This window comes from Scleropages formosus, chromosome 5 (assembly GCF_900964775.1).
Source record: "Scleropages formosus chromosome 5, fSclFor1.1, whole genome shotgun sequence".
Taxonomy (NCBI): Eukaryota; Metazoa; Chordata; class Actinopteri; order Osteoglossiformes; family Osteoglossidae; genus Scleropages; species Scleropages formosus.
Window position 1 is genome coordinate 24211223 of NC_041810.1, and position 20590 is coordinate 24231812.

General features: G+C 51.4%; 2 protein-coding genes across 2 annotated transcripts; both read left to right on the forward strand.

Annotated features, from left to right (window-relative positions):
* Positions 1-1789: 1789 nt before the first annotated feature.
* LOC108942186 (protein MRVI1-like) lies at positions 1790-13738 on the forward strand (the record flags this gene model as incomplete). The annotated part of the gene is made up of 19 exons (XM_018765331.2): positions 1790-1818; positions 6964-7099; positions 7763-7860; positions 8291-8358; positions 8436-8609; positions 8697-8798; positions 8922-8986; positions 10145-10582; positions 10749-10827; positions 10991-11099; positions 11240-11270; positions 11603-11743; positions 11824-11955; positions 12264-12414; positions 12521-12570; positions 12641-12787; positions 12874-12941; positions 13381-13506; positions 13612-13738. Coding segments are annotated over exons 1-19 (2247 nt in total), but the record flags the coding sequence as incomplete, so codon positions are not given.
* A 2619-nt stretch (positions 13739-16357) lies between these two features.
* On the forward strand, positions 16358-20495 carry lyve1a (lymphatic vessel endothelial hyaluronic receptor 1a). Its single transcript, XM_018765330.2, has 6 exons — positions 16358-16580; positions 17694-17862; positions 17978-18117; positions 18350-18508; positions 18626-18731; positions 19558-20495. Exons 1-6 carry the CDS (start codon positions 16499-16501, stop codon positions 19718-19720), a joined length of 819 nt encoding a protein of 272 aa, XP_018620846.2. The 5' UTR covers positions 16358-16498; the 3' UTR covers positions 19721-20495.
* The last annotated feature ends 95 nt before the right edge of the window (positions 20496-20590 follow it).

A 20590-nucleotide genomic window follows, 5' to 3' on the forward strand; every position in this document is an offset into this window, starting at 1 on the left:
AAAAAAAATTAGAACATTTCAGATATATAAAACATCATCAGAATTTCAAATTAAGTATTGCTAAATAATTAAAAAAAAACTCCAAAGAAACTGACTTCAGGAATCACAAGGTATCTCCCACTTTAGAGACACTTGACTTTTTCACTGCTTTCTGATGAGGATCATCTGGTTTTTGTCACAGATGCCTGTTGACTGTTGATGATGATGGACCCCTGAAGCCCTGGACACAAGGACCTCTAGAATAGATACCCAGAGAGCGCTAGGCCCCAAGAGCACCCCCGGAGGCACCTTTCCGCTGAGATTCAGTGGCATTGTTGAGCAGTGTTTTCGCCGCATCACCCAAAACTCAGATTTTCTTCAGTCCCTCATGACAGATGAATATAAATATGAGAGCCTCTAATAAAAAAAGCAAACACTGTAATCTGCAAAGGTTCCCCTGCACACACTTGTTTTCCTCTCAGCTCCAGCAACACACAACTAGAACGTGGCCGAAGTATATCTCTGACGTTTTAAAAAAAATCTTTTCGCTCAAATTTGAATGAACACTGAACATTTTGACACCTTCACTGAGCTTCGCGCCTCTACCACAATCAAGGACGAGCCAAAGCCTGTTTCCTGTGTCTCTTCACGCTTTGGCCGAACCCGAGCCTGGGTTATTTAGGGCTCCGGCACGCGTGTCAAAGAATGCTGTTTAAAACACTCTCAGCTAATGAAAGTAGCAGAGCAGAGCGTGTGTGCAACTCGCCTGCCCTCTCTGCTCCTCCACTGTATAAACATGCTGGCTGACTGTAGGCCAAGAGTCACATTTGGCTAACAAATGGCTGGTTGGTGGGTGGCCGGATGGCTCCTCTTGCGGGCACAGGATGCTGGTTTGCATGGGCATCTGCTGTGCAAATAAAAAGTAATAATACCCACTTAGTCCACGCAGTTCGCGCACTGTTCTGCAGTGCAGTGTCATTGTTCACACTTGAGGTGTGACTGTGACAGTCCTTATCCCCCCTCCCAAGCGAGAGACGTTTAGTGTTTTCAGGACACGGGTAATTCACAGGTCGAGTACATGGAGGTATGATAAAACACCCGTTTCACACTGTGAGCGAACCCTCATCGCGACCCAGTTCTGCTGAGCGTCAGAAGAGGTCCAGGATTAAGAATATGCATAATTGATATGTGGTCCAGCGAGCGTAGAGCAACCTGCTTGTGCGCTACAGGTCAGTGGTCGGATGCAGAGAGGCCAGGGCTTTGTTCGCCCTAGGGCAGCGTAGGGTCACCTCTGAATAAATTATATTCCAAAATGAATTCCTGCTCAGAGATGTCTCAGCACTGTGTACGTACATGCATGTGTTCAAAGGGAAGAAAACGTCCACGTGCTTCCAGTAGCCTCACCCTGAATTATCAGTCAGGTGCTCTTTGTTTAAATCACCTGGCATAATTTTTAATTATTATAATCACAATTGTGTCTTTTACCAGCTTGATATTGTTGAGTTGCTGCCTGGTCTGTTAGCTGTTCCTGAGCAAAGTGCCTAATGCTTTCTGATGAACGATCAGCCTGCATGCAAATGGTGGCCACGTAATAGATGCCCTGAGATATGAAGAGGAGGAGCAGGGGACGGCGCCACCCTTTGGAGATGCGTGGAGGACTGCAGTGCTGAGTCCTGCCTGCGTGCCACTGTGCCAGCCCAAGTTTATCAGTTTCGACGGCGTCATTTCTCCTGCCCTCTGAGGGATATGCAAATGATCCCTTTGTTATTTTTGCATTTAGCTTTCATTTCTACATTTCTTTGAGCACAGAAGGAGGAAACAGCCTGTTGGGTGCATGAGGTGAGCTAAGAAAACTGAAAGAATCTAATTGTTTAAGAAAGCGTGAAGAAGTGAAATGCCGTTAATGCAGTGTGATTGTGTTGTATGAACAGAATGATGAAACTGAATTCTTGAAAACGGAGTTTTGTTTTGTCACGTTTTGTTGACACTTCTCCAGACCACATTGCCGTACAGTTGTCAGCCTGTGTCTCTAGACTTATCCTCAGTGGAGGTGCGCAGGTGTAGCATCGGGGGTTCGGTCTGTGTGGCTCCACTCTGTGTGCCATCTTCCTGCATGGATGCTTCGTGGCAACCTGTACTCTGTGCCTTCAGTTCTGCTCAAGTTGACAGTTTCGCCACCCAAGGTTGCAATGGACTGGGGGTGGGCCAAGTGGAGTAGATGTTAGAGCTGCTGCCTTTGGACTCAAAAAGTCCAGGCTTGAGTCAGACCACCTGCTATACTTCCTTTGAGCAAGATACTTAACCTAAAATTGCTTCAGTAAAAACTGACATGCTGTTAAATAGGTAAATCATTATTAGTCACTTTGGAGAGAAGCGTCAGCTAAATTAATAAATGTAAATGTGTTAACTGTGCACACTATCTTTTCTTAGCGTTCATCTCATTCACAAACTCCACAGGGAAATACATCAATGCTCTCGTACTCCGGCAGTTTATCGTGTTCATAGCAGCAGCGCCTCTCTGTGTCTCTTCCTTCCCTTTCACACTTTGGAGCCTGTGTCCAAATGTATGTGTGTGGTGGAGCCACAGTGACAAGTCTGCTAACAGTGACACCAAAGACACGTCCATCTGGAGGGCAAGGGGTAGAACTTGCACCTGATGCACAGACACCTGCAAAAAGTAGTGCTGGACGAATCAGCAGCCTGGTTGTGTTTCTCATTGGGGGGGGGTCCAGGCTCACTGAAGGCTCAGCTCAGGGGTCTGCGTTCCTCCACTTTCCTCTCCATGCCCACCCTTCGCTCGGGCAGCTCCGGCCTTCGCCTCTGACTCCGTCCCAATTCCGATGGAGATGCAGCAAGGGGGCCGAGTGCAAGCTGCGAATGGGAAGGAGGGAAAAGAACGGTCTCCTTGGGTGCGGAGCCTTTCCCAGGATCCAGCGTGTCTTGTGCGAGAGTTGGAGGGCCAGCAGCAGCCGGAGGGGGCCTGTGAAGCATTTCCCTTAAATGGTAAAAGCTCCTGGGAACAGAGAGGGGCTGGCGGATGAAGGCAGCAGGAGGAAAAAGGGGAGTCTGGGTTGTTTGGCTTTACATGAAAAGTCAGCAAATTGAGTAGGAGATCCAGAGGACTGCGGTGCCGGACGGCGGTGCCCGGTGGCGGACTGCGTGTCAGAGACCGGGAGGCTCAGGTCGGTGGGAGTCTCCGCTTCTCGCTGCAGTGCCATCACAAAGGCGCTGGGGCAGGTCGAGGGACGAGGGTTGGCTTCATGTCTGCAGCTGTCTGGTTGAGTTAAGTGACAGCGGACCACGGTGTCTTTAACAAGGTTGCCGTGTCTGTGAAGTTGCGTATACGTGTGTCCAAGTGTATCTGAACAGGAGATGCTGTAGACATGTTGACAGGACACCAGACAGAGTTGGACAACTGTGTTTAGTCCTGCGCGTATCTGTGGTGTTCGGAGGCATCCCGATGTGCAACGTGACCCGGAGCGTCAGCGGGGATGCCCGTGCTTTATGCTTGACGAAGGCCTCTCTCCAGCGAGAGTCTTTAGATAGACTTTCTCAATGCCTTTATGACACGATGTTGCACAATGACTTTGTAAAGGCTTCTCTTTCAGCTTCTCTATCTGTGCGGCTCCATCTCTCCTCTTCTCGTGCTCGCTGCCACCCTATTATCTTGTGCTGGAGCTGCACGACCGCAACTTCCTCACATCGACCGACTTTCGCTGTGCAAATTTTAAACAAATCTGGCTGGCAGAGGCTTCCTTACATGTGTGCGCCGGTTCTCATGGAGCTGCAGAGAAGCCTTGCGGCGAGGTGACTGACCCTCCCCCTCCCCAAGCACGGCCCATTGGGACACAGCAGCGCATGGAGGCCTCGGTGTCCCCCCCTCACTTGTTTTCCTCGGAGAGCTGACCCCTGTGCACCGAGAAAGACAAAACCCCCACAAATATAGCAGCGGTCAGGAAGGAGTCCCGTGGACAGCGCTGAAGAAGGACATGTAATTCCATCAGGAAAGAGCCATGCTAGTGACACGCTGTGTTAAACATAATTACAGTTTATGTGTATTAGGCAGTTCACAAATTATTCCCCAGAAAGAACAGCATCAAGCGTGCCGGGAGGTGCCTTTCTGCATGTTCAAAGAAAACAGAGTGGCGAGGACACGGCAGGGGGCATAGCGGGTGGAGCTGCGTCCTATGGACTTAGAGGTCCTAGGGTTAGAATCTCATCTTCTGCTGCAGTACCCTTGATCAAGGTACTTGATAATCGATGCAGTAAAAGTTACACACTGTGTGTAAGTGGGAAAATCAGCGTAAGCAGCTTAACATGGTCCTCCAAGTCACTTTGGAGAAAAGCGTAAGCTGAATAAACGTAACACAGGCTAGTAGAGCGGTGCTCCTTCAGAGGAGTCCAGCATTGTTCTTGCTTTTCTGCCGCAGATCCTGCTGTCTCTCACTCTGGGCTCTGGTGGTACCGTGCTCAGGAAGGGCTTGCAGATCTTGGAGGAGCCCCGAGGGATGTCGAGAAGATGGTGATCGCTGCAGGGAAACCTGCTCCTCGTCACTTAGCAGAGCTTTCGGTCACTTTCACAGCTTACACTTTTTGAAACTTTATACAGCTGGATGTTTCGCTGAGGAAATCCTGGCTTTCTCTGCTCGCCTGTCGGGATATGACCCAGCTACTTTTTACAAGTCCACAGCTTCTTGTCACCATCAATCTACCTGCTGGCCTTTCTGCAGTGGAGTTCTATACTTTTAGTCCTCAACAGTCAACTTGTAATGATAATTTTGTATGTTCTTGTCCCAAAATAGACATTGTGCCCTTAAGCAGAGACTTCACTTGAATTCTTAACTAAATATTTAAGTGTGGGAGTGGGATGCTGTATCTGTCTGAAGATAAGGCCTCATTGAGGAGTTGGTCATGTGCAGCACCGTTAGCTCTGAAGGTTCTCGAAGAAGAATCTTGAGGGGTGAATTGACTTCCTGACCACATCTCCTTCCATCATTTCTATCCTATTTATTAGGTTTCATGAAAGGACCAGACCCCGTTCAACAGTCTGACTGCCCTCAGCCCAGAACAGCTAAGGCTTTACCCAGTGACAGCCCTTCAGAAATATCTTGGCTAGAAATAACAGGTTCCCTTCACACTGGAAGCAGATCTCGCATGAGCTGGACAGCTAAACACGATACACACTTTAGAGAGCAGAAGCAGTTGTGTTGTTTCGCTGTCCGTTCTGCTAGGCACCCTCCTTACCTTTCTTATTTCACTGCACTGTGTTTGCATTGGGCCACTGCTGGCTTTTTGCAGCTCTGAATGAATGTGTCATCGACATGAGTATCGTAAATTTAATTCAGTTGTTTTGCTTTCAGTCGAAGTTTTACACCATGATGCATGTTGAAACCTCTGAACCAAGAAAATGCTCAGATTTACGGTCTCAATTCCCCAGTGATTCAGCTGACTTTTTCCCACTCTGGAAACTCGCCCCCATGGGTCTCAATAATGACTCCTTAAATCTCTCTAAGCTCTATGAACATCAGCGGCGGCGATGGCGATGCTGAACCCTCTGAAGCCATGGGCTTTCGAGGGTTGTTGGACACTCTGATATGATGTGTTCCTTGCAGTTGGCCATGTGGGGTTCTGGCCTGTGAGAAACAGGGCTTTAATTGGAGTTTCTATTGGGCAGATGGGGTGGAGGTCGGGGATGAGCGAGGACAGTGTTATGTACGTCGGGTGAGGGAATCCCGGCAGGCGCGGGCGATCACCAGGCCACTGGCGAGACAACATGGGTGTCACAGTGACGCATTCGACACGGGGCCTCTGGTATGCTCAGGACAGAAGAGGCGTGACCCCAGCTCTCTGCATACTATTAGCCAGTGTTGTTTTTGCTGAATAAATACATATTATAAATAAGTGCATTACACTAACAGACCTGCATTTTATTTATCAGAACATGTGTGGTAATTGTTGAAAACCTAATTGAAGTTCTGGACCACTCTATTGTGTTTAGTTGTCCTTTCATTGGCACCTCAACCGTACATGTGCCGTTTGCTTTCTGAACTCCGAATTGTGGTAAAACCAGGACCGCGGTCAAACCAATGAGTTCTTTGTCGTCTCCGCGTCACCCCTCATGGTACTTCCTCCAGGTCTCCAAGTTGTGTTCGTGTATTACATCTATTCATTTACATTTATTCATTTGGCAGACGCTTTTGTCCGAAGCAACATGCATCTCAGCAAAAATACGATTCGTACATTACGTTAAGAGAAAGAGACATGGCTGCAGACATGTGACTTTTAAGTAACCCTAAATATTACAGGGACTTGCGGATCTGTGTTTGGCTGATGTGGGTAAATGTGACTGTTTGTGCTTCTCTGCCCAGGGGGTTCTGGGCCCTTGAGGACTGGCTAAGGCGGTACCAGTAGACCGGCACCACAGTGCCAGTACGAAGGGTCTGTACGCCACACCATTTCCTTTGTGTGCGTGTGTGTGTGAGAGAGATAAGTACTTACCCTGGCTGAGAGTGTGCAGCAATGTCTATGTTTACATTTTCATGCCAGGGCTGGATGCTGAGCAAAGGTGCCCCATCTATCCCAGGGAGACAGTGTGGACATGGATGGTAACACCCGGAAAGTGGACACTTCCTCCTAGAAACTACTGCTTCGTGCCTTTTCTGCTCTTGCTTCTCGCTGTGGCATCAGCACCATTTTGCTGCGCACTGCTGCGCGCTGCTGTCACTCCTCACCCTTCCGGCAGTAGAAAGTGCTGGCCATGTGTCCACCAGGGAACATGGGAGGGAGCCTACCACCAACACAGGCTGTGCTTCTGCTAGTTCTCTGAAGGTCAGTTCACACCAGGAACGTTGACAGAGTCATTCATTAGGGAAGTGATTGTACAGGACATCTGCGTACAGTCCGGGCTCTAACCACTACTCCTCCTGCCTTTTATTTTCTACGACAGAAAGAGCCTGTTTTGTGTTTGTCTGTGTGTGTGTGAAGATCCAGGTGGCACAAGAATAGACATAACACTGCCCTGCTGTCAGAGACCTTGATCCCCGACCCCTCCGCTGCTATGCCCACCCAGCCCAGGGACGAGGGCGACCCTCCAAGGGAGCACGACAGCTCTCCGATCACCGTGAGTGTTTAAACGCGCACACACACACACACAGCTCTTGGTGACTCATGGCTCATTCTCACACTAAAGGAATCTGTCAGGGGCACGAAGCACACAAATTCTCTCCGAAGTATAATAATAAATAGATGTCGCCTAAAAATGAGGGATAAAACAAACAGAGCAGACTTTTGAGCTTTGCTGGAGTTTGAATAGGACACAACATGGGCCTTGCATGAAAACCCAACATTTGAAAAGCATGTTTTACAGCCAGAGGCAGGAGCGACTGCTTCATATGGGTTCTTTTCCATACCGTGGGGTGATACCAGACGGCCTTACTGGGCCCAGGGGTTGGGGTCTAGGCCCTTTGACAAGTTGATGATGACGTTGCTGCGCTGACAACCTAAACTCAGCGCAGAGACTGCTACTGGTTTCCCAGAAGACCCCTCATGGCCAGCCTTCCTCAGGGGACCTAGAAGAAACGACAAGAAAGATCTCCTGGGATGGGCCTGCTTATGGCAACAGCAGCCTGCTCTCTTCTGTCATGACATTTCTGGTCCCAGAAAGAACTAGTGGCCACATCATTTCAACACTCCTTACAAATATTAACCTGACTGACTGAAATTTGTGTGTTGCTCCACATATACTACTTGTAAGTTATGCCTGATTGTTTTTTTTTGTATTTAGTGCAGCCCTATAGAAAGCAAAGTGGTGACTATAAACCTGTCAATGCCCGCCGCCGCCACCGTGCCGAGACAGGCTGCTGTGTGCACAGAACAGCCCAGGTGAGGCTCCCGTTCACACACTCTTTAACACATTCACTGAGCTTGCTCTACACACGATATTAAAGGTCACTAATGGTAAATGTTACCTGGAATGGCTGAATATTAAAGTAGTAATAAAACCACCTTTATTCATACCAGTTTTTACTACAGGAGACACTCCACATGACGGTAATTTCCTTGAAGAACAGCAGACTACAGATGGGACTGACTGATCTCCTTGGTCCTGAGAAGTGACCTGTAGCTCTGAGTCACTTAGGATTGGGGTTAAGGTTGGGGTTAGGGTTTAGAGTTTAGGTTTCAGGATTAGGGTTAGAGTTTAGGGGTTAAGGTTAGGGGTTTGGGTTGTTCTTTGATAAGAAAGTGCAGGTAAAGAGTTTCCCACTGGGTCGAAGGCCACAAACGACTACGGTTTTGCTCGTCTGCCCCGCAGACCACACAGCCTCAGGCCGCGGGTGACTCGGAAGTCCCTCCCTGGGGGAAATGCCATCACTGCAGTGGGTATGTTTGACGCAGATCTGCCGGTGGAAGTGGCTCCTCATCTGTTCTCCGTGGTGAGTGTGAAGTGTTGCCTCCAGACAGTGAAGGCCATGTCATAGACTTGGTGAAGGACCAGCTGCCTGAACTGCAGCTCACTGAGGAGGACAAGAGGAAGAACATGGAACTTCTGGAGGAGGCCAAGAAAGCCAGCGAACGTTTCCTCACACGTAGAGGGAGGAGGTCCGCCTGCAGCCCCTCAGAGCTGTCCACAGGTAGGCCCCTGAACCTCCCCTCGGTCGAGAGTCCCACAGGGGTGGTGTGTCGAACCTTCAACAGGTGCTCTGTCTGACGTTTACTAGGTGCCGTGTCAGTCACAGGTGTCGGTGCTTCCTCCACCTTCGCTCCCCACTCTTCTTCTGCTGCATCCAGAAGCAGCTCTCAGGCTTCACACCCTCAAGCTGGTATGAGCTTTTGACCCCTGAAATGCCCTGGTTATCACTATAGAGTCGCTGTTTTGTCGAAAAAACAGGAAAAGTGTTGTTGTGCACACGCCTGAGCCCTTATCAGAGCACTGTCTTTTCCAGCTCTCTCAGCACTTTCAGCGGTGGACATGCCGGAGGCGAACTGCGTCAGTCTTCCTGGCCATCAGGTGATGACCTTGTTCCCTTGGCCTCCTGGGCTCCTGGGGACTTCCTGTTATTCTCAGAGCGCATCTGCTGTCAGGTTCACTGAAGTCCTCTGGAATCATCAGTGAGGGAATCAGTTCGTAGAGCGTTTGAAAGGCCTGCAGGAAGCACTCAGAGAGGAAGTTCTCAAAGAGCTCTGTTATTGTTTGCACAGTCACTGCTGTGCTTCACTGTGAGTTGTACCTGTTCTCACCCCTACATGGCCTGAGACCCTTAGAGACCCCCACCTACACCCCATGAGCATCACTATTACATTCTCACACTGTATTATTACCCCAACTTACCATATTACCTGGGCTTCAAAGCTTCTGGAACGAGGGTATCTTTCCGCTCTCCTTTTCTTGAACCCTATTGAAGGAATTCACCTTTACTGCTCCTTTACTGCCGCTTCCTCGTTCTGACTCTGGGAACAAACCTGACAAGTGCACTGCTTATTGTAGACTGTGGGAGCAGAACCTGATCAGTCCCTAGAGCCCTCTGACAGCACTGTGCTCTACTGTGCTTGTGCTCCCGCTACAGAAAGTCTAAAATAAAGCCCAGTGGTTTTTAGTTTTGGCCTTGATGCGGCTCAATGAGCTCCATGCGTCCTCTCAGAGCTGCTGAATCCCTCCCACATCAAGGCCATCTCTTTGAGAGCCACTTCTCCCCTTAACTCCTGACAATTTCTTCAATGACTCCTACACCATCTATGTATTTGCTATTTGAATGTCACTTCCGTAGGATCTTCTGGAGGAATGTGAACCGGCAGCCTGTTGTCAGACACACAAACCGTGTCTCCGTAACCCTGTGTGTCTGAAACTCTTTGTGTGTTGGGGATGCGCTTGTGTGAAGTATCAGTTGTACTTTCACTTTGGTTTCGCTCAGGTTTCCAGTAAATTAGTAAATGTACATGTAAAAACACTTGTGGAAAAGTGCTAAAGGATATATGATCCTGCTATTGCCACAGACTGGAACACAGAAGGGCAAATGTGGTAACTGTGTTGTGCAAGAGCCTCCAGCTTATTCCCAGCTGTTCTGTGTTCTTACTCACAGTCAGGCAACACATGTCGGACCAAAATGAACCTGCTACTGTGAAAATATCCTGTCGTGTCTCAGGACTGAGTTCTTTGTCGGGTCCTCAGGGCTCCAGGGCATCGGTGGACCAGAAGCTCAAGGAGAAACCAGGGAAGCCCGCAATTCCAGCTTCCATTTCTGAGGGCAGCATGGAGTCAGGGTTGGGTCGTGACCTACAGGCTGGTGCGCAGCCGGAGAGGAAGGATCTGCCAACAGGGGCAGGTAGAAAGGACCCCGAGGAGAAGGGCCCTGACAGCAGGACTCCCCCAGACAGCCAGTCGCCCAGTACGAGGCCGTCGTCCCGCGGCTCCGCCCAGCGTGCTCCCTGCACGGCCGTGATCAAAACCATCGACGCTTTCCCCCCACTTATGCGTGCCACCTCCTGGGACCAGACAGGCTCCTCCCCCGAGGATGAGGAGGCTCTGCCCTTCATCAGTGAGACAGCGGGATGCCAGGACTTCCCTCCCTTGAGCACAAAGATGCAGAAGCTGGCAAAGCTACGGGAGGTGGGGCCATCCGGGGGCCAACAGGGTGCCAGCACATTTTATTTGAAGTTTGTGTGCCTGCCGATGTGCTGCTTTTGGCAAAAAAACAAAGAGACATCATCACATCATATTCTTGATGGCATATTTATGTAACAGACAACATATCAGCTGCTTCTTTCTTATGTAGGAGCACAAGCTGCAGCGGAACCAGAGCGTTGTGGGATCAAAGCTGCCCAATCTGAGCGAAGCGGCCGAACAGGACGCAGGTGATTGTCCTGCTGTCTGGCCTACAGGTGCCACGAGGCTACAGAGAGGTGGCGCTTTGCACAGCCTGTGTGTGACCAAATTAAGCTCTGAGTTTGTAGTGACACGGTGACCCTTCTCCGCTCTGACCCCCCTTCCCCCCCCGTTCCTCTTTGGGGTCTCCAGACCTTTGTCCCTTTGTAGAGGAAGACACCCATGAGAAGTTGGACGCCCTGCCCAACATCTCCGACATCATGCTGCGCAAGCTGAAGCTGCACCGGGCTCAGATGGGCAGGTGGGTGGGGCCTGTGTGACTCTGTAAGTGGAGGGTAATCAGGGTGAAACCAGCGCTACTCAGTGTGTAAAGAGTGTGTAAACAGCGTAAAGGGCTCAGGATGCTGCCTTCAACATGTTTGCTTTCTTCCTCTGTTGCAGTGCCCCTCCACTCACAGAGAAGGAGGTTGAGGTTTGTGTCGCCACCCCGTGTGTCTGTGCTTTCCTCTGCACTTTCCTACAGCTCCTTGCTCCAGCTCAGCCCTGCCTAATAGAGGTGTGGCCAAGGGTGAGCCTTGACCCCTGATCTCTCCTCTTCAAGGCATAGGATGTTTGTAAAATTGGCAGTAAAGGGGGAGGTGTGAGGTCACAGCTCATGGCTCTCACGAACTCCTCCTGGTCACAAATATTACTGTGTCCAAGCAGCAGCATGCAGAGGTGCACAGTGCACACGCGCACCCAGTACACGGCACCAGGCAGGTCAAAGTGTTCCGTCAGTCACCGTCCCGTGTGCCGCCTCCGCAGAACGCGTTTATACAGCTCTCCCTGGCATTCCGCAACGACAGCTACACGCTGGAGACACGGCTGCGACAGGCCGAGCGCGAGAGGGACCTAGCTGAGGAGAACACCGAAGTGGAGTTGCTCGGGTTCCGCAGCACACTGCAGGTGAGCTCCTGGGTGCCTGAGGTGACAGCGTAGGTTCTGAGTCCATGAAGCGCTGGTGCTGACCGGCTGTATGTCTGCAGGGCACCGCAGCTCTGTGGCAGAACCAGGAGCACCGCGAGTCCTACCAGCACCTCCTGGAGACTGTGGCAGTGCTGCACCGGCTGGCAACGCGCCTGTCCAGCCGCGCCGAGATGGTGGGAGCCGTGCGGCAGGTACCGGACTTCGAGGATGGGACCCGGGAAGAGGAAAATAAATCAAGTCAGGGTCCCGCTAAGGAAAAAACATTTTGGGCTTCCATGAGAAAATGTGTTTTTGCTTTGTTTCCATTTGTCATTTGTCTGCGAGTTGTGTGAACTGGACCTGAGCTCAGCCTTTGGATCCGGGTCGAGTTGGGCTTCATTTCTACACTCAGAGCCTTGCTGTGTCTCAGTGCGATTCAGAGTCAGGAGCCCTTCTTCCCCGTGCGTGGTGTCTCTGTCCCTCGACAGCGTGCTAATGAAGACGTGTTCCCGTGTCCCAGGAGAGACGCATGAACAAGGCAACTGAGGTGATGATGCAGTACGTAGAGAACTTGAAGAGGACCTACGAGAAAGACCACGCAGAGCTCATGGAGTTCAAAAAGCTGGCGAATCAGAACTCGAGTCGAGGCTTCGCCGCCTCCCTAGAGACGGGTGAGAGGGAATGCGTTCCCGTCCGGTTAGCTGGGACACCTCTTGGAAACACTGCTCAGCTTCCTCTCTCACGTATGTGTGTGTTCACTGTGCTCTTTTCTCCCAGAGGATGGTGTTCCTCGCTCATCACGGTCCATGTCCCTGACCATGGGAAAGGTAAGGTATCCCATGTTGGGGACGGGTCTCACTCCGCAGTACGAGGCCTCACCTGCGCTCTCCCTCACAGACCCTGCCCCGGCGGAGAGTCAGCGTCGCTGTTGTACCCAAATTCAACCTGGTCAGCATTCCGGGGCAGGCAGCGGTCACCACCAGACCCGTGCTTCCTGTTCTGGTCCACCCTGCCCTCCACCCCACTAATGTCAACTCCACTGCGGTACATATCATCTGCCCCGCCCCTGCAACGAACGCCCCATTGTGCGACCCTCGCTGGACTAAACCCATTGTCTTTGTGTGTTTCAGTGTGAGGCCGGCGGTGTGAAGACACACCCTCCTGTGATGGAGCAGCCAACACAGGTCAACCCCCCCTGGTGAGTGATTCCCAGCCCTCAGATAGGGCTCGCCGACACCTACACACACTGACACACAAACACTCACACTGTCCTCCTGGTGCTCCCTGGATAAGCAGCCTGTGTCCATGCAGGTCCCGTATCAGAGGACACTGTGCTGCCTGTTTGTGTGACCTGCAGCCATGTCCATGTCCTCACTCTCAGTCCACGGGGAGGATTTTTGCCTCTTCCTGCCCACTTGTTTGGGTTTGCTTGGAGTATGACGCAGGTTGCCGAGACAGCGCACCTGTGGGGGGGGCACTGCCAAGCACAGTCCATCGTGTCCATTTACACAAACTCAGCGTCATATTAGGTCCGATGGCCGAATGAGCGAAGCGAGTGTTATAGTCGCCTTTGGTATGACTTCCTTCTCAGCGAAGCACTCACTGTTAATTGTGCTTTCCTCTGTGAAACAATGTAGTGGAAAGACCGTGCCTGAACCGGAAGGGAGGGCAGCGGTCACGGCCGATCTGAACCGTCCCGTCCCACCGGCCGAGCTTTGCCCGGATACCAAGGCCAAGATCGAAGAGGAGGCCTACAAGAAGGGGTTCGGACTTGTTCTCGCGTTCAAAACGTTAATGATGGGTCAAATAGTTTGTCATTTTCTCTTTGGAACACAGTTTGTGGTGTGTTTGTGCATGTTTTTGTTTAGGTACCAGGAAGGACTGAGACGCAGCAAAGAGCTACAGGAGTTGAAAGAGCTTAAGGAGGAGGAGGAGGAAGACGAGGAGGAGGAAAAGGAGCAGCAGGAGGAGGAGGAGGAGGAAGAGAAGGCTGAGGACTGCAGGGAAGGGGAGAAGCTTCAGGACATCAAGAGCAGCAGGTGATGATGATGTCAACAAGAGTCCTTTGCATCGCACAGCAAGGCTGAGTTTTCATTTCGTGGCCCCTTTTCTTTAGGTGGTCTTCTTCCCTTGTCCTTAGCATCCATGGGGAGTGGAGCCGGTTCATGTTTTTACTGGGACATTTTAAGGCTTTTGTCCCCTGGCTCATAAGACAGTCCGCAGGGAAAGTTAATGGCTCTAATGTCCCCGCTTCTTTCTCCAAAGTTGACCCCAGTTTCTGTTGCCCCAACCCCTCAAACAATGTCAGGTCATTTTATCTCCAGTGTGAGGCCTTCACCTCAGATTAGTCACTCACCTGGTGCCTTCAACAGAATCTTTTCTTTTATGGAGCAGCAGGTTTGAGAGGACCTTGGAGGTGTTCGACTGGCTCTGTCCAAAGGTCTTCAGGACGAAGCGGCTGCTCTGCGTGATCCTCTCCTTCTTCACGATCATGCTCTTTGCAGTTTGTATTTTCCACTGCTTTGGAGATGACCGAAATGGACTGGGAGACATGTCCAGCGGAGCAGGGCTGGGTCCAGCCAAGAAGAGGTTTTTTGGGTGGGGCATGGGTCTTCAGAACAAAAAAACCAACCCCAAGTGACACTTACTGTGTGTTGAGACTTGAATGTAGCTGCACCTGGACCACGAGAGAATAACACAGGGACAAGTGCGTGAGAGAGTGCGTGAGCGAAGGACACGAACGGCCCCGTGGTTTTGCCGCTCGAACATCACACACTAGCGGAGCCCATACCGCCGCCCGAGCCCAGCGGCACACCTAGGGCAGCAACACCACACCTTTCCAGGCCACTGAGCCTTTGCTTCACTGACATTCAGCCAAAGGTACGAATAGATTTCACTTTCACCGAGACATGTTTTATTGTTCTCTTGGGTTAGTGCACCTTGTTTAAGGACAGGATTTTGTTGAGAGTGTGTCTAACTCCTGAGTTTCATATTTGTGGAGTATGTGTTTTTTGTGTCTTCTGGCTGTTGGCTCTTCACAAATACCACTATTCTGTTTTACCTGAAGGATCGCGTTGCGATTTTTTTGTCGCTTTAAGTCTCTGGCCTCTTTACCCTGTGCACCTCTGTATCACAGTGACCCCAGTAATGAACAATAAACTTTCACGCAGCGATCTGTGTAAATCTGTGGGTGTGTTTGTATTTGGACCGAGTCACTAACTTGTCAATAAATACTACTAATAATGCCAGTTTTCTTGGAGCGCAGTTGTTTGTTGTACGAATTCATCGAAACTCTTTATGGATAATCCATTCAACGCTCACCATAAATGGGTGAAATTTCAACAGGGGTTGTCTTGCCATCTGACTTACATTTAATAAAAGTGCTTTGTGCTCTACCAAAGAGCTGGACCAATGCACCACTTTTCCACCGAAGGGATGAATATCCAGACAGATGCAAGTAAGGGCCAAAAGGAGCACATGCAACAAATGACACAAATACTATGATATGGTCTGAATGTTGACATGTCAGGGGATTCGATGTGACTTTGCTGGCTCCTCTTGTGCTCCATCTTACCCTCCGTTTCCTCCTGCGGGGGACGGGGGGGACAGCTCAGCTTGTCCTACAATGACAAAGAATCTGCTGGAGCTGAAGGAAACAGGGTTTTCCAGGTCGCTTGCTGATGGAGCTCAGGAGGAAACTGTTCCTGCAGCAGCAGATCCACACACTGCTTTCCATCTCACAGATCAGCCTGTATGAATGTGTGTGTGTCTGCATGTGCGTGTGTGCGCATCAAGCGTTCTCGTGTATTCTCACTCTGGTCGCGGTCCACGAAACCATCAATGGATCTGCTCCCCGATATCTGCAGGACTTGATCATTTGCTATACCCCAACTGACTGTCACGCTCCTCCACCTCAGCTCTCTTGGTGATCCCACACAGGAAAGGTCAAAAATGGAAAGCACAGAAGTTTTTGCTTCCACGATGTTGTGGAATGACCTCCCTTTCTCACTCAGAACTGCTGAATCCTTCTCTAGATTTGAGAAGGATCTCAAAAGTCACCTCTTTCTGATTCACTTCTCCCCTGATATCCCATGTGCCCAATAAATGTGTGTGTGTTTGTTATCTGTTTAATCATTTTAAACAACAATTTAACAACTGAAAAAGTTCCTTGTGTAACAGATACTGGTTCTTACCATGGTATCTGTCAAATGGTCTGTACTCTAGAATAACGTGTCTGCATCCAAATCTCTCCTTCTGCTGATGTGATGAACTTCTCGTGTTGTTCTCGGAGATGTGCATCCGCTAAAAGAATAACTGGCCCTGTGAATGCGGATGCGCACAAATGACCGAGAACGGTGTGCAGTCGAGGCTTTGGGGCTGAGAGCACGAAGAGGAACCCATTGGGAAGAGGCCACAGGAACGCAGAGAAGGTCACAACATTTTGGAGAGCAATTCCAGTTGGCAACAAACAGTGCTGCAAATATAAGGTCATGTGCATTGCGCTCAATCTACTCATGATTCCCCGAAGGGCACCTCCCATCTGCCGCCAATTTGCATGGACCCTTGTGTTGGACCTCCAGCCAGAATGCCGTCCCTTTCCTGTTTCTCACACTAGTGGCTTTGTCCTCCCATCCCCTCCCGCCAGCGTCATTCGCATCGGGTTTTCTCCACAGAAGTCCGAGGACCACCCTCTCGTGCCTTCACTGGACCCCCAGCAGAGGCACGGAGAGCCGCTCTCTCAACTCGGCGATCACCATGGCGATCGCTCGACTCCTCTGCTCTCTGCTCCTCGGCTCAGCCGTCTGCGGGCAGCTTCTCCAACGCCACAACTTCACAGGTGAGGGAGTCGTTCTCACTGGTCTTCACTCCTGTTCTTGGGCCCGTAGCAGTTACACGGGAGTCAAGACCGTATTGTTATTGGTCGGTGCTTGAATGCTGCCAATAAATTCCGTGGGGACATGCTTAGGGCCGCTGCCTTTGGACCCAAAGGTCGCAGGTTCCAGCTGTGGTACCCTGGAGCAAGGTACTTACCCTAAATTGCTCCAATTAAAAATGACCCGGCTCTATAAGCGGGTAAATAATTGTCAGTCGCTTGGGAGTGAAGCGTCCGCTAAAACGAATGAGTGTTAGCGCATGCAGGGTATCGCACTGTCCATCAAAGGGCCTCGGAGACCACGGTAGACCAGGTGTGTAACACAGCCGTAGGGCATCTGGTGAGGACGTACAGTATGTCTGTTAAAGGTGCCTCCAATCCCGCAATGAATGATAGAAGACAAAGACAGATGGGAAGAGTCGTGACATCCAGTCAGGGCACCTGTGAGGCACGTTTTCGTGTGAAACACGTTCCAGGTCTGGGCGCTACGTCTCCGCATCTTTGGGAAATACATGGACGACCGGCAAATGTCCGTCTGGAGGACAACTGTTTCTTGTTATGTTTTGCTGGGGGGGGGGGGGACGTGACCGTGACCGTGACCGCGACCGCAGGCTCCACCTCGCTTTCAAAGCGTCCTTCGATCCAAATAAAGGGAAGTGACCTTTTCAGTTCAATCAACCTCAGCTGAGGTGCGTTTGACATACTGCTCTTCACCCTGGAGGGACACGGAGCACGTGGTTGAGTGACGTGTAAGAGCTGACGCCCAACCCCACCCCGCCCCTCTTGGGCGTTTTGTGTGGCGAACCTCGAGAGCACAAGGCGCGATCGCAGAGCTGCGCGTTTCCCGCACCCTCCACACGTGTCGCGTTATCCTTTGAGCCGAGAGACTGCGCGCTGCTTCGGGTTTCGCCGTTTCACTTCTCTCGTCATCGATTGCGTAGCACTTCTGCGCTGCTTCTCTTCCTCCTCTTGCTGCAGTCACGCTGACCGAGAGCTGACGCTTCATTCGTTGATTTCGCAGAAACGTTCAAAAGTCTACATTTTTCACGTACGTTTTCACGTTCGTCCCACCTGCAGTCCTCCCGGAAAAAGGGCGCGTGCGCGGCGTCTTCGAGGTGACCGCCGCTCCGCTGCCGTACGCCTTCAATGCCTCCGTCGCCAAGGCCGTGTGCGAGCACCTGGGCGTCGCCTTCGCCACGAAGGCCCAGGTAGAGGAGGCCCATACGCACGGCCTGGAGACATGCAGGTGCGTTGCTGGGGGGGCGGGTGGGGGCGGTCAGGGGTCATAGGTCACGCTGCTAACGACCACTCCTGGTCCTGTGCGATGACTCCAGAGCTGTCCTGCTTGCTTGGCCTGGCAGGTACGGATGGGTGCGGGAGCTGACCGCTGTGCTTCCTCGGATCACGGCAGCGCGGGCCTGCGGCCAAGGAGCCGTCGGAGTCCTCCAGTGGAAAAAAGGGGTCGACAGCCTCTTTGACGCGTTCTGCTTCAACGCGACAGGTCCATCCTGCCGTCCGCTCGCCTTCTTCACGGTCCGCTTGAGGGCAATTTCCTCTCGACGTGACAGCTGCAATGCCGTCACAGAGCCGAACTGAATGTTCCGCATGCGGGAAGAGGAAACTTTGAGAGAAGAAGCTTCCTGCCCGGCTTCCCGCTGCCTCCCGGGGCCAGCAGCAAAAGTGAAAACGCTCCTGTGTTTTGTGCGTTACTTTGCTTTTGTTCCTCTCTCCAGATTTGGAGATGTTGTCAGAACCTGTAGCTGCGGGCTCCCCGACGGCCACGGAGCTCTGGTCGACTCCGCGGCTCTTCCCTTCCTCGCGTCCGTCACCGTCCGGCTCTCCCGCCGCTCGTCCGTCCACCTCAACGGCCGAGCCTACCTTGGCCTCGCAGGGTACCTGCGCCTTGTGTCACCTGTCTTCTCAAGCACAGTGTGCTTAACTGTGGCTGGCAGGGCCACGGCGCTCACGTGTGTGTGTGTGTGTGTGTGTGTGTGTGTGTGTGTGTTCAGATGTTTCCGAGAGGATGCTGCTCCCTGCTGTCTCCGCCGTCCTCGTTGCCTTCGCCGCCGTGCTGCTCCTGCTCGCTGCCGTCATCTCGCTCCGGCATCGCAGAATGTAAGTGTTCGTCCCGACACCGCCGTTCAGCTCCGTTTTTAATTGCATCTTTTCATCTTTCCTATTTTACCGGATTTCTCTCTGTACTGGAGCAAACCTGCGTTGAGGCTGAGAGCCCTGGAATGTGGGACCAACTCATTTAGTGTCCGGGCTTTTTGACTGTCGTTGGTCAATAACAAGATGAGGAACCTCACTGAACGGGAGTTTAGCGACAATCTCTTTTCACTTTCGCTCTTTTTGATTTAGTTTTGTTTTAATGTAGCGTCAAGTTAAAAATATTAAAAACTTGTGCAGTGTATTACACACACACATTTTCAGAACCGCTTGTCTCATATGGGGTCACGGAGCCTAACCCGGCAACACAGGGCGTAAGGCCAGAGGGGGAGGGGACACACCCAGGACAGGACGCCAGTCCGCCGCAAGGCACCCCAAGCGGGACTCGAACCCCAGACCCACCGGAGAGCAGGACTGTGGTCCAACCCACTGCGCCACCGCGCCCCCCACTGCAGTGTACTATTTCTTTGAAAAACAAAAAAATTGTAGGAAGGCGATCAGGATTCGTCGATATTCTAAGTTTTATGCACCTACTCAAGCGATGAAGATCAGTGCGTAAAGTGGAAAGAAACCAACTACTTAAGAATCACATGCCTGCAACTATCTGTCTTTCTCCTAATGTGATGTGCAAATTGTATTTTCTCTGAGATGTACGTCGCTTTGGAGAAAAGCGTCTGCTACATGAATAAATGTAAATTTATTTTCTTTAGAACCACATCTCAGATTTTTGTTCTAGTGATGCTTTGTCTTCGTTTTAACTCCACCGAAAAAGGAAAAGGCTCCGAGTCTGTAACGGCGACCATCGGAAAGCGGAGACGGGGGATAGGAAGCAAGCCAACGAGAAGGACGCCGGAGGCCACCTCGGTGAAGCCGACGGAAATTCCAACGACATCGGCCTCGCCGCCGTCCCCGAGACGCAGCCGGGGTCCCCGTAGCGGCGCCGCGGCGGCCGAGCCCTCGTCGGCTCACATGTATTCCTATCAGTGCTTCGTAATGGCAGGACTGCTGAGCTTTCACAGCAGCAGTGACCCAAAGTACATATTTATTGTAGTTCTAAATGTACAATGTTACAAAACTGCTCTCTGACTAAATGCTGCCATCTGGACTGTAAATAGTGACTCACATGGAATGCTGCTCATTAAACCTCCCCGGGGTCTCCGTTCGTGAATAATAACGGCTTCACCTCTCTGGGCGCACGTGAGCCGCGCTCCCTGTGCCCTCCGCCAAGACGAGAGGCCCCTTGGGAAGACGCGCGTCCGTGCGTCTGCTTCCCGTCATGACAGAGTCCGGTTCGGTCCTGTCCCGCTGGGTTGCCGGCGAAAACACGAATCCAAGATGTATCGCTGCTCTCGAGGGTAGGAAACGTCCCTGGAAACGCGACTCTGCTCTGTGTTAAGACCAGACGGGGAACTCGCGCTGCGTGCTGCTTCCACGGCCTGTTTACACAGGCCAGTACGTGTGATGGATGTCTTGCGCTCGAGTGAGAGCTGCGGAAATTAATTGTAAAAAGGCCTCGATGGCAGTCAGATGACAGCTCAATAGCTGAAGGAGTCACACGCCCTGGTATTTTTAGTACACTGATCTCTGCGCTCACCATCACAGTCGGGACTGGAAATCTGTTCGCGGCACCTTTTTTTTCTTTGTCACTTGTACACTTTTGTTGCAAAGTTATAATCAATAAAACCTTGTAAGTCAAATGTCCCTCGATTTATTTGCTATTGATATTCTGTAGAGGAGGCGCAGCGGGTTTGGCTGGGTCCTGCTCTCTAGTGGGTCGGGGGTTCGAGTCCCGCTTGGGGTGCCTT

Coding starts and splice junctions, on each gene's coding strand:
- lyve1a (XM_018765330.2), top strand. CDS start 16,499: ATGGCGATCGCTCGACTCCTCTGCTCTCTGCTCCTCGGCTCAGCCGTC. Junction 17,863..17,977: donor CACGGCCTGGAGACATGCAG/GTGCGTTGCTGG, acceptor TTGGCCTGGCAG/GTACGGATGGGTGCGGGAGC. Junction 18,732..19,557: donor TCGCTCCGGCATCGCAGAAT/GTAAGTGTTCGT, acceptor CCACCGAAAAAG/GAAAAGGCTCCGAGTCTGTA.